Genomic DNA, 12,924 nt, shown 5'->3' with positions numbered 1-12,924 from the left:
CATTGTATTCTGCTCAAAAATTGGAAACAAGAAAACTTTGCAGCTTTTACTCACAAATAACTGGGGAAAAAAACAAATGAATCATTTTCAGTTTCTTTCTGTTAAAACTTTTTAGATCTTCACTGGTGCTTAATGCCTCCAAGAATTAGTCATATGCAGTCTTGTGCACACAAATGCTTTTGACTTTTCTGCTCTTACATGACATCAACTAAACTTGCAAAGCAAATATAGTTTCCATTGGCAGTGCAGGTGGTTACTGAGTTTTTGCCACTTCAGTTTTTCCCATACTAGAGATGCTCAGCTGGCTTTGCAAGATTACCCACTTGAAGTCTTTGACATGTTTCTGATCATTTCTGAACTTTTTCTTTTTTTTGCTCTTGTTGCATTATTAACTTGCTAAACGAGGCTTTATTCCGTGAAGTGGTTGAAATGAATGCTAAGTTAGGTGGTGCAGGTCAAAGTTTCACCTGCATGAATGCACGCAACACTTCTCCAAGGATCACAGAGCCTTATAAAGGTGCCATTAAAAGATGATAATCAATGATACTGAGTTCATCTGTTTTGGCTGAGAGACATAAAATAATCTACAGTAAGATTCTGGTGCTAATTTGAAATTCTTTAATAATATGGTAATCAAACATCCACGATGTGATTCCACCTGGAACGGTAGCACTCCGTGCCGTCCACTCACTTAGTTTTTTTGTTACATCTCTCCAGTAAACACAGAAAAATTAAAGCAGGTTTGAAAAAGGTTGGTGCCTTTTTTAGTTTTCCACCAAAAAGAAAGGTGAAAAAAAGAGGAACAGACCGCGTTCTCTATCTGGCATCTTAATGTGCGAATGAACATGGCTCAGATTAAATCTTTCTTGTGATGTCTTTGGCTGATAAAAGTGATTCTAGTTACGACGTGTCACTGTGAAATACAAAATAGGATGTACTTGGGTTTACTTTCTGTGGGAAGAATATAGTCTAGGTGGAGAGTAAGAGTCGATATATCCATAATCACAGCTGTGATGTTATACCAAGTAATTGGTTAGCTCACTGTGATGTTATACACCCAATAAAAAACAAGTGGAAGCCATGCCAAGTCCTCTACCTGTGAAGAGAGTGGCTGAATCAGTGGCAGTGATCTGTTTGCATCAAGATGACAGACACTTCAGTGTGAGAGCAGAGCCAGACAGACACTCTCTGTAATTTGGATGATGCTTCTCAGTATGGGGTGCCAGAACAAGCGGGAATCTCCATAAATGCTTGCTCACATTGCAGCCAGAGGTGTCCCAATTATTTATTTTCCCTCACAAGACAGCTGTTATCTAATCAGTATGAAAAGCACAATGTTGCATAGAGTGTCAGATTTTTAATTTACAATCTGGACCACCAGGTTATTGGGTGCAGAATCAGATCTGTGGCTGGCAATAGCTTAAAGGACAAGACATGATCTGACTCATTGAAATTTTACATCCTCCTCAGCACCAATTACATTCTACACACATAACCGAAAGGTGTTAAAAATCTGATGTTAAAATGTTGGCGTGAAAGTGAAGGTGATTCATTTCTTTCATTTAAGCTTCATTGTTTTTGATTTTGTGTTGTTGCTGAATGTGGATTATACTCTTAAAGGCACTGAAAGAGCAAAAACATGTTGCAATTTTCCAGCTGGATAGGACTATGATGTATACCAAATCCTAGAAGAAGAAAGCAACCAACCTGAAAAGAGGTTACCTTTTTTGAATGTTATCAGTAACATACATTCCACCAGAAGGTGACTTACTGCTAAGTTGCTGTGAACACATTCAGTGGTGGCTGTTGAAAAGTGTTTCTAGGTTTAAGTGCCAACAGAAGCAGACAGTAAGAGTTAGAAGAGATAGTCAACTGGATCAATGGAAGTTGACATTGAACTGTAACAGTTCAAAGTTTGCAATACATGCAATACATTATTTGGGCTCTATTGTATGGAAGGCTGTTTCCGCCACTAAAAAAAAAAAAAAAAGTATCCATAACATGAAATTTGAACTTATTAACTCAAAATTTCAAGAAAAGTACCTTGAAATTTTGACTTACTTTTCTCAAAATTTCGAGTTACTTTTCTCGAAATTTCGAGCTAGCTCTGCCAATCAGTAATCTACATGAATGACGTCATTTCCTTGTTACCCGGAAGCTGAAGCCCTCAGCTACAAATGCTACAGCTAAGCTACCAGTATTACAGCCATGAATGCACAAATTGCACAAATTGCTGAGTATTTTCAGCGTGGCTTCACAAATGATGAAATCTTTGTGTTATTAGCTGAATCACATGGCATTACTATCAGCCAACGTACTCTCGAAAGCGCCAATTTGTTGTGATCCAGTTTTAAATGCACATTCATCTGCACCATATCCTTCTGGGTAACAAGAAAATGATATCATTCACGTAGATTACTGACTAGCAGAGCTAACTCGAAATTTCGAGAAAGAGAACTCGAAATTTCGAGTTATGGATACTTTTTTTTTTTAGTGGCAGAAATGGGCTTCCATACTATTTAGCTGAGTTTGCTAGCTTACAATAACATTTGGAAACCAAATTTTTCACATAGGTTTTCACATAACCATTAGATGGCTACATTATCTGTGCCACTCTGTGTTCATCAGTGATTATAAGTAGATAATAATGGCCCCTGAAGCTGCTCAAACGTAGAGGAGCTTCCTATTAGCAATATGCATGGGACTGATACAAAGTGACAAGTCATTAAGTGAGCTTTTTTTTTAGTGATGACAGTCACAAGGACTTCAGCCAACCAACCACCCATTACAAATCTGTAATCTCTCATTTAAAATTCATTTGACAAGAGAACTTTGACAGGAAAACATAAAGTAAAGAAAAACCCAATCAACTGGCAATCATAATCTGACAGAAGAATTACTTAGTAAAAGGTGTAGCACACATGTAAGCCTTATGACTGGCACAGTAGAAAGCCTAACTGGCCCACTACTGTTTTAGTTCTTTTTTTGGTTTTTTTGTTTGTTTTGTTTTGGGGTTTTTTAATTGAGAAAATTATCCACCTATGCTGGTGTCATGTCTGAATGCGGGAATGGCAAGAAAAAAGAAAGTGGAGCTAACTTACTAAACCATTTGTTTGGCTGTGTTTCCACAGATGACTGCAGAAGCAATTCTCCGACTGGTCAATGATCCCGTGCTGCCATTTTACCCTCTAGACATCGCCCTGGATGTTCAAAACAAGCTCAAAGGTAACACTGATGATCATGTGTTTTCAACTGCGGTGATGATAAAATACAGTCTAGTGGTATGTGCATGGAGAGAATGATGAGGCTAGGTGTACTATATACTGACTGACTTCCACTAAAAAGCACACAAACAAAGGTAGCAAAAAAGTGTGGCGCATTTTGAAGATGAAGAGTTTCGTATTTCTTTCAGTTGTTATGGAGAACAAAACAGTCAAAGAAGAAAAGTGGGCATAAGCAAGATAATATCATAATATGACTTTATATTTGTCTGCTGGATGAGTAAAAAGATTTGCTTCTTCATATCCACATATAGTAGTGTGCAAAGGAAAAAGGAAAAATAACAATAAAAAGTTTTTAGTTGTGGTTTTTATTTTAAAAAGAGACTAATTATTTGGCATAAGATGATCATTCAGATTGAAAACAAGTAGCAGTTATGCCTGAGTATCTACCGCTTTAGACAGACATGACAATGAGTTAGGAATAATAAGAATCTGAGTTCAATAACTGTATTTCTTTGTTCTGAATCCAAGGTAGCTAATATTTAAGCAAAGGGCTCTGTAGTCTGCTTTTCAGCTCTTTATGTCAAAATTTTGCAGTTGCTGTCTGTGTGTTTAGCTAACAAGCCAAAGACCAGTTCATACAATGTGTTGAGACCCACAGGCCTGCAGCGGTGCAGCTGTAAAAGATAGCCTACTTAAAGCATTTTGTTTTATGTATCTGTGGGAGTGTTCATGTTGGTTGTTGGGGAGTGTAAATTAGGAAATGATGCATAAGGTGGCTGGTCTGTGGAAATGAGTTATGCATCGGCACAGAAGTCCATGACAGCAGCTACTACACACACACACACACACACACACACCGCAGAGCTTTCTGTAGTTTCACACAGTGCAGGCTAAAATATCACCATTCAAACTGCAAAACTGCAGAACCCCTTTGTCAGGATGCTCATTGAAATAATGCATTAAGTAACTTTTGTCCAAATTTTGACCAGGACAGACTAAGAGTCAGATTCACTAAGTGGCAGACTTACCTGAGACCACAATCTCAAAAATGCACTGATGAGAGTGGACAGTTCTGTGGGTGATCTACTAACAATGCATTAAATTCTAACACAGCCAGCCAGTAAAGAGTAGCAAAAATTCGCTATCAGACTCAAAGAATGAGCGAATAATGTACCTACCAAAATAATACCGCGTAAGCACAGGTTTTAGTGTTTCTCCGCTGAGGAGAGTCCATGTGTTTTTGGTATAAGGGTAAAATTTGCAGGGGACTTTATAGGTAGGCATTATAGGTTTCTCTGGATAAATGTGATAAACCTGAAATAAGTGTGTAAAATTTGAGCTGCATGATGTGCAGACAAACTTGAAACATTATTTAGAATAAGTTACCCTTACTCTGCCGTGGATGTAAATCCATGCATTGCTTTTGTTTTCCTCTATGAGGCAGCATGTATTTATGAAAGTCGATATTATATATCGATTTAACACATCATGAATTTCTGCAAGTTGACAGACATTTCAGTGTTATATATATCCAAGGTTTAAAAAAAGCTGCATGTGCATTTAAAACATTGGACTCAGTAAAGAGTTACATGACAGATCCAAAGCTTTGGCAACGCTCTCAGAGCACCGAGCCATCCACCCACACCAGTTACATGCTTTTCCTGACAACATCCTCCCCTGGCATTTCAAATAAATCCACAGTCCTAGCAGCAACTATCACAGTCACTTCAGGCGCAAAAAAAGACATGCTTTTTACTGCACTGACTTCAATGCAATTTGCAACAAATTGCCTGCAGCACACCTTATTAAATCAGATTTGTAGGTTTCATTTAAATATGCTCTTCCCAAAAGTTTTGAGCTATCAAAGGGAAACTCCTAGAAAGACACAATAAGGATACAAAAACTCTGTCCACACCTTTCTATAGCTTTTTAAATACATAATACAAATTTGGTCCCATATTGCAACCATTGAAGAAGATATTAACAGTGATGTGGCTGCCAGAGAACATATGTGTTAATATATTTCAGTGACCAATTACTTAATTACTGTGACTCTCAAAAAGATTTTCATATTTTTTAAAAGGAAAAACAATCTACAAAGTTAACTTAAACCCCATTTGGAAAAAAGGATATCATAAGGATGCACAACAATTTCAACATGCAACAAAAGAGTTGCAGAATGTTTCTCCATGCAGGCACATACACATGGACATGCAGAATAATGAAGAACTGTTTCAGCTGATTAAACCAAAGTCTTTCTCTCATGATTACACAACATACTGACTTTGATTATTTTAATTTGTAAATCCAGTAAAGTGTCAAATGTAATCCCTCTCAGACTTTTACATCAGCCCTGAGAAAACTAAGTCTTCTTGAGTTGTCCTTTTGTTGTAACTCCCATAGCTTTTTCTGCACCCTCTCATTCTTCTGCTGTTACTGTTCTTGGTTCTCCTCTTTCAGCACAGTATATATCCTTGTATCGAAAAGGTGGTCTTGAATCTGTATCAGTGTGTGTGTGTGTGTGTGTGTGTGTGTGTGTGTGTGTGTGTGTGTGTGTGTGTAGAAACTGAAAAGAAATTGGAAATCTGTAATGGATGTAAACACCAGATTCATAACAGTCCAGTATGGCTGTAATGCCTTGGCTAATGGACTGTAGTAAACCACTGAGGTGTTTCATACAGATTCCACGTTCACTTTGAGAGATCATTTGCAGTAAAGCAGGTTTTTTTTTCCTTGAAATCTCTGGTCATTTTTTACTTTAATTTATTAAACTTCATTTCCTGTGGATCGTCAGGTTAATATCTGTTCTGTGCATGCAGCCGATCCTCTGTTATTCCAAAAAATCAATTTCATTCACTAAGCAATCTAATTATAAGATATAATTAACATTAGGAATGGATATTTTGGATTATACTGAATAAATGTTGTGTGGAATCTGGCTAGAGCGAGCAGGTATCTTGTACTGTAGGTCAAGTTAATAATCTATCAATTCGAAGCTAAATTAATTGACTAAATTAAATGGCCCTGTTGTATGACTTGCATAAACACACTTGCATTTATAAAACCTAAAAAATGTGTGCCGTTAGCTAGAAAACATAGCAGTTTTGTCAAGGGATGAATTGAAACCCATGAAAATGTACATTGTCAAATACTCAGCGGTTAGCATGCTGCACAGCTCCGGCCTTCTGAGCCAAAATCAGCTTATTCAGTCACAGTCTCCAAACATGCAAAGACTGTCCTTGAATATTAAGATGACTATTCAAAGAGGATGGACAACAAAGGCTTTAATACATTTACCCTGCACGCGGCCTTCACACAGCCTCAAAGTCAAAAATAAAAAAATAAAAAAATAATGCAATGTTAGTTTTGTTATGCATGAGGAAAACAAGCACGCTGTCGAACCGAGTGAGTTCTATGAATACATTTTGATTGGTGCACACTGTACCGAGCTGATTCTTCAGACTCGTGATAAAATAAATCTATAAGCCAAGGTGTATCAATCATTCACACACTATGATCAGAGATTGAAAGAGATGGAGATGGAGAGATGCTCTTCATGACACGTACTGTAGCTCTAACTTCAAGTCTCATTCATTGTACCACTAAGGCAATCACTCAGTGGCTCGGGTTCAGTGGCTCTGTCTAAGTATGTAAGCATTGTCCCATTAATGCCTAGATTGAGTGGTTATGCTTCCTCATCTGAGACTAATGGACAGATTATAACCTGAGAGAGAGAGATGACTGATTATTATACCTGCCTGTAGCCCCTATGTCTATTTCTTCATCACCCATATGTCTGTTCCACTGATTCTCTTCTCTGTCATTTCAATTCAAAAGCACTTTATGAGCATGAAAGCTACACCGTCTTGGCAACTTTGCACATAAGTGGTGTGCTGAAGAACCGTACTACAAATGAGTGTCATTTCTTTGTAGCTAAAAGGTGAACCATCCAACAAAGAAACAAACAGCAGCAGGAAATTACACCATCAATTAGTAGCACAGAACAAGAAAAGTTGAAAGAAATGTGCTGTGGTTTCGCTGGTCCAGACTGTTGAGTTTTATATAATTCATACGTGAAGCTTCCGATATTTAATTCGGCTACTCTCGCTACTCAATTCCTACTTAATCTTTTTTTGTCAAAAAAGGTAATATCACCCACTGCAGCCATCCTTCTAAACCTACTGTAGGACTTTATAACAGTCTAAGTTCTGTCCATATTCTAAAAAAAACACAAATCTTTGGCATTTTTCCATCATTAGAACAACCTGTTTGGATAAGTAGATCATGTTTCTTATTTATTTATTTATTTGCTCTTCAGTCATCAGTCTAATATTTCGTTAACCCTCCTGCCATCCTTTAAAAAACTCACACCCATCACCCTAGGGACCATTCTCAGCCATGCCATAAAAAGACCATATATCCATATTTTATTCCACTTTAAATTAGCCAACCTTGTAAAACTACTTCTCCCTGAAATATTCATGTAAAGTTTTAATTATATTTTCGTTGTTTTAACCCTTCAAATCCCAGTGTTATTACATGAGCGCCCTGTGTTATAAGCCCCAAAAACCAAAAAACGAAACTAAATATTTCCACAAAAAACCAGTTGAAGTAATATGTGATTGTCATTATAAGTAGGCCTTTAGATGGACCAAAGATTGGCACCAACATACATTTTGACCTGCCATTATTTTTTTTGCATTTTTTTTGCAATTTAAAAATTAAAACTTCAAGGCCCTGAGTCTTCATTGACATCCAAGAAAAGAAGAAAAAATAAAATCATATGATGATAATTTGGGGTTGAAAAATAGCGTTTATAATGGAAGTCAATGGGCAGAAAATGGTCCCCAGGGTGATGGGTGTGGGGAGTTCTGCTGCTCAGCCATTTTAGGCTGATTTAAGGAATTCACACTGGAATATTAACATTGACAGGTAAAAACTATCCTGTGGCAAGTTTGGTTATATTCCACTGAACACAGTGGAAATGGCAGCCATTTAACACATAGCAGTGGCACAAAAAGGTCCCAAGAAGGCAGGAAGGTTAATTATATGTGTTGTTGGAAAGATGGAGCAACCGTTACTATGGTTACTAAAGGTATATTTAGGAGTTTTTATTTTCTGCTGTGGGTTTAGCTAGCTATATTCTGAATGCTGCCTCTGACCATTAGATCATGTGTTAAATTAGAAAAAGAGCAAAAACACAAATCTGTTCACTAAGACACTGTTAGTCTGAAGTTGCATCATTATTTAAATGCTTAAGAAACTTAAGTAATAGAGCGTGTATTATCCAAATAAGTTTGTATAAAATCAGTCATATACAAGTAAAAAACTTTACCCGAATAATTCACTGTGTATGTTAACATGTTTGTTAAGTTTATGAGCACTGGGGCTAATTTTTCAAAAAGTTCACTTGTTATATTTTTAGTGGCCTGAGGTCCCATTACAGTGAACTGATTAATCATAATGATTATAATAATCCTATTTTGTTCAAAGGTTAACATTTGAAATATGATATTAGGGACGTGGCCTTTGATTGCTATGAGGCTGCTGTCAGTGGCGGTTAAGGAGCTGTCTGCTAGACCAGCGGTCCCCAACCTTTTTTGCGCCACGGGCCGGTTTATGCCCGACATAATTTTCACGGACCGGACCTTAAGGTGTCGTGGATAAATACAACAAAATAAAACTAGTACCGGTACAGAAAAAAATTTGATTTATTCATAACACACGTGACAAGACCCAGGAAAACCGATTTAACGATAAAAACGATAACAAAATAACGCTGAAAACCAATAAAAACCCTGAAAACCATACATTTCACTCCTGAGCCTCAACTCTAGCGGCCCGGTACCAAACAACTCACGGACCGGTACCGGTCCGAGGCCCGGGGGTTGGGGACCACTGTGCTAGACTACCAAAAAAACAAGAACATAAACAAAAACAATCTATATATTTATATTAAATATCTTAATTTTAAACATTTTGTATTAAATGCAGTTATTTACACTTTTTTCTATTTATTATGTTTTATGTTATGTGTTATATGTTATTTTTGCTTGGATGCTATGAGTGAGAAAGAGGTAAATTAAATAAATTAAAGATTATTTAAAAAGATTAAATAAATCAACTGAATTGTGTACGGTGCTAAGGATGAATGGAAACAGAGTAGTGCTGCTACTCATTTTTGGAACAAGCTTTATTTTATTTTTTATCTCTTTTTTTAATACACAATTGGACACCCTGTTCTTAGACTGTCATCCAGTGTCATCTTTCCTTATGCCTACATGTAATTTTACTATTCTCATCAGCTGTGTCTAATCAGAAAGAGACTGGCTGTGACAGATTTGGGGCTTTTTATTGTGGTTATTAAATTGATATTAAATTTAATTCCAGGTGGCATTATAAATGTCCTAAAGTTATAAATTTGACTTTGGTGAACGTGCTGATTTTCTCAATGCTTTTTTTTTTTTTTTTTACAAGCCTCTCCTGCTTAGTCAGAAAACAGGTGGGAGAGGGCTCTTATCTCTGCTGTTTAAAAATACAGAGAAGCACCAGATGGAGAGAAAGAAGAGGAGGAGGAATAGGACAGTGAAATAAATACTTTTTGATGTGTGCGTGTGTTAACAGATAGTGAATGATGATAAATAATTCCTGGTGCGGGGCTACTGTTGTGTGTGGGTTGGTTAATGGCAGTGGTTGTAGATAAAGCTGGCACGTAAATAGTATAATTTGAACACCTTATAATTTTAACCAAGATAAAAAAAATAAGAGGATTAGGAACAATTCACTTGAGCCCCTGATTCTGATAGTAGCTCATAAAAATAACCATTTTAAAGTTAGTTTAAACTCCATTTAAACCCCCCCCCCCCCTCCTCCCGAGATCGCATTTATTTTGACTTTTTCTTATATTGACTTTTTGTATTTATTTTTATATTTGTTTGATGTTCTATGTCTCATATGATGCTCTCTGTTCTTTTTTTAATCACCCCCTTGGGGATAAATAAATTGTTTTTTGAAGTGAATTTGAATTAATATCTTGTATGTTAGGTTGTGCTCATATTGATTCTCATAGTCAGAAACGTATAATCGAATAGAAACACATAATCATAACCCAGCTGCGAAGTTCCGCTCCAAAGTCGTTCTGCTGTTTTGGTTTGTTTTGGTTTGTCAAATTCGACGCCTTTCCAAAGATGGCTCATTTGTTACCATATGGCCAACGTATCAATCTACTGCAAAGCAGCGTTTTATAGAGGAGGTTTACTGCTCATGTTAATTTGCTGGCAGCAAAGGAAATTTCAAGGAATTGAGAAGAACTGACATGAAACATGATCCAGGAGAGCCTTTCACATGTCAATAAAAGTGTTTTGAGTTCTAAAAATTCACATGAGCATGTGTGATGGTTTCCTAACAACAAACTATGATGATTCTTTGCTGCCACCGCTGTTGCTAAACTTGTTTCAACATTTGAAAACTGGTTATATTTTAAACAACAAATGTACAGTTAGATGAGGAAAAAGGCCAAACAGAAAACACTAAAATGTTAGCTCAATAAACAGCTAAGTCAGCGTGTGTGTACGTGTTACTGAAATAAAGAAGAGGAGACTGATAGACAAGCAGACTGAAGTCATGTTACTTGGTTCTGCTTTTTTGTTGCTGCTTCGTGGTTTTGTAGGTTTTCCCTGGTTGTAGCCATTGACTGACAGAAGCGAAGCAAAGTAGAAGTAAACAGGCTATTAACAAGACTAAGAGAGCAGGAGCCACAATAAAGTGCTGTTCTGAATTTCACATTCACTGGAAATGGGGGTGACAGAAAAAAGTGCAGTTGCTGAAAGCTTTTGTATATGAAAAGGGTTATTTTACACTTGTGCGAGAGAGTACTGTTAGTGATTATTATTTCGAGTGTGCTATCAGGACATTTGTTGTGTCTTTCTTTATGTATAGGCTAAATGGTTGGTAACTCGTGCTGTTGGTTGTTTTTGTTTGGTTTTTTTTGAGTTTTCTAAATGCTCACTGTGAGCACATTTAGGGGATGTGAAACGGCTGTGTGAGTGAGTTTCTGGGTGTTTTAGCAGCCCCCTGCAGCAAAGGACCAGTGATATTTAATGGATTCTTCACAGCCAGCATGGAGCACAGCAGTATTCATGACTGGCAGTTATGGAGGGTACTCAGATCAAACAACCAGAGCTAATTGAACCCCCCACCCAACACGTTTTGTTCAACTTTTTTTTAATCACTATGCTCCTTTTTTCTCCCTTTATACAAAACTGCCTTTGGTCTAGTCTGATCTGACATAAATCTCCATTAATTTACTGTTCAGATAGCGCCCAGTATCAAGGCTTCCTTTGGTCCTCAACAGCAGTGCTCAAAGATAGGTAGATCATTTCTAATTTCAGCACTGAGAATTACTAGTATACACTGAGGAAATCAAACTAAATGTGTGTGTCTATGAAGGAATTACACCTTATACCTGACTGACACTTAAAATCCATTGTACATTTTCAGGATTAATTAGGCATATCAGTGGCAAAGCCAAATAGCTTCCTTTCACTCTATAATTACATTTAAGTCTGGAGATAGAGTAAAGAGAGAAGGTAACCACTATTATGAAGCTCTGACTTCAGTATATATAATGGCACGTGTCCATGTAACCTTTTTTTTCCACAAAAAGCGTAGAAGATGGTGACCTTGTGTGCTCTCTGCTCTCAGATTTCAAACAAGACCAACATATCACATTTTATCATCAGTAGGGGGACATGAGGCTCAGTGCAAACGTTGCAAATGTGTCATATTTCTAATCAAATATGTAACCAAAGCCATGTAACCAATATTCATGTGTCCAGTCCAAACTCCAGAAAAATAATAATAATAAAAATCATTCTTCATCTGCGCTGTCAACAATCATCATGGCATATCAAACCATGATGATGGGGTCCTTGAGGGTCCTGTGCAGTATCTTAGCTGTTCATAGGACTGCGCTCTTCTGGTCAGAGATCTCAGATGTTGTTCCTGGGATCTGCTGGAGTAACTGCACCTAATGCTCCTATTCTTGTACCCCCTTCTGCTCGGGTTACTTGCTTAGTAGCATTCCAACAGCCCCCTATTTTCGTCTCTTGCCCACCGATGCCCTCTTCTCATCAGGGTGCCCTGGTTCCTCAATACCTGACGTGGACCTTGTCAATGCGGTCAACGCCCGAGCACCCTTACTGCATACAGACATCCCAGGTGGGAATGGAACTTGTGACTCCTGTTCCAAAGGCATGTATATTTCTTCATGTATGTCTTTGACTTTGCTCAGTTATGGAAATTTAGTTATCATTTCCCAGATTCCTCTGCTTTAGAGCAAAAACACAAACTCCAAATGACATTGCTAAACACTTTGTCTTGCAGCTTTGATTGTACAAGGTTTGAGCTGCTAATTAATTCCGATTCGTAGCCAAAAATTAAAAATCCACTTGTAATGGATTCTTTGTTGCACTTGCACAAGAGGTTGATCCACTATATAATTAACAGAGAGGAGGAAAGTTTCTTTCAGAATTTGTCGTGGACTGACCTTGGCTTTAATGGACATTCAATTTGAACACATTCTAAAAAAGTACTTTAATGAACATTTAGCTGTGAAACACTCAGGGCTCTGCTTGTAATCAGTGAAAGAACGTTAAATGGACAGAGAGTTACATTCTGACTGTCCAATCAGTGATCACCA

General features: G+C 37.3%; 1 protein-coding gene across 1 annotated transcript in view; it reads left to right on the top strand.

Moving 5' to 3' along the window:
• naaladl2 (N-acetylated alpha-linked acidic dipeptidase like 2) overlaps nt 1-12,924 on the top strand; it is a 526,866-nt gene that overhangs the window by 488,073 nt on the left and 25,869 nt on the right. The window contains exon 17 of the mRNA XM_085263600.1: nt 3,132-3,225. Coding sequence (XP_085119726.1) covers nt 3,132-3,225 — 94 coding nt within the window. The remainder of the gene's footprint in view (nt 1-3,131; nt 3,226-12,924) is intronic.

This window comes from Mchenga conophoros, linkage group LG23 (assembly GCF_057382185.1).
Source record: "Mchenga conophoros isolate Kocher_MC1m ecotype Shallow Benthic linkage group LG23, M_conophoros_male_GT1.1, whole genome shotgun sequence".
NCBI lineage: Eukaryota > Metazoa > Chordata > Actinopteri > Cichliformes > Cichlidae > Mchenga > Mchenga conophoros.
This window is presented reverse-complemented; position numbering and strand designations above follow the sequence as displayed.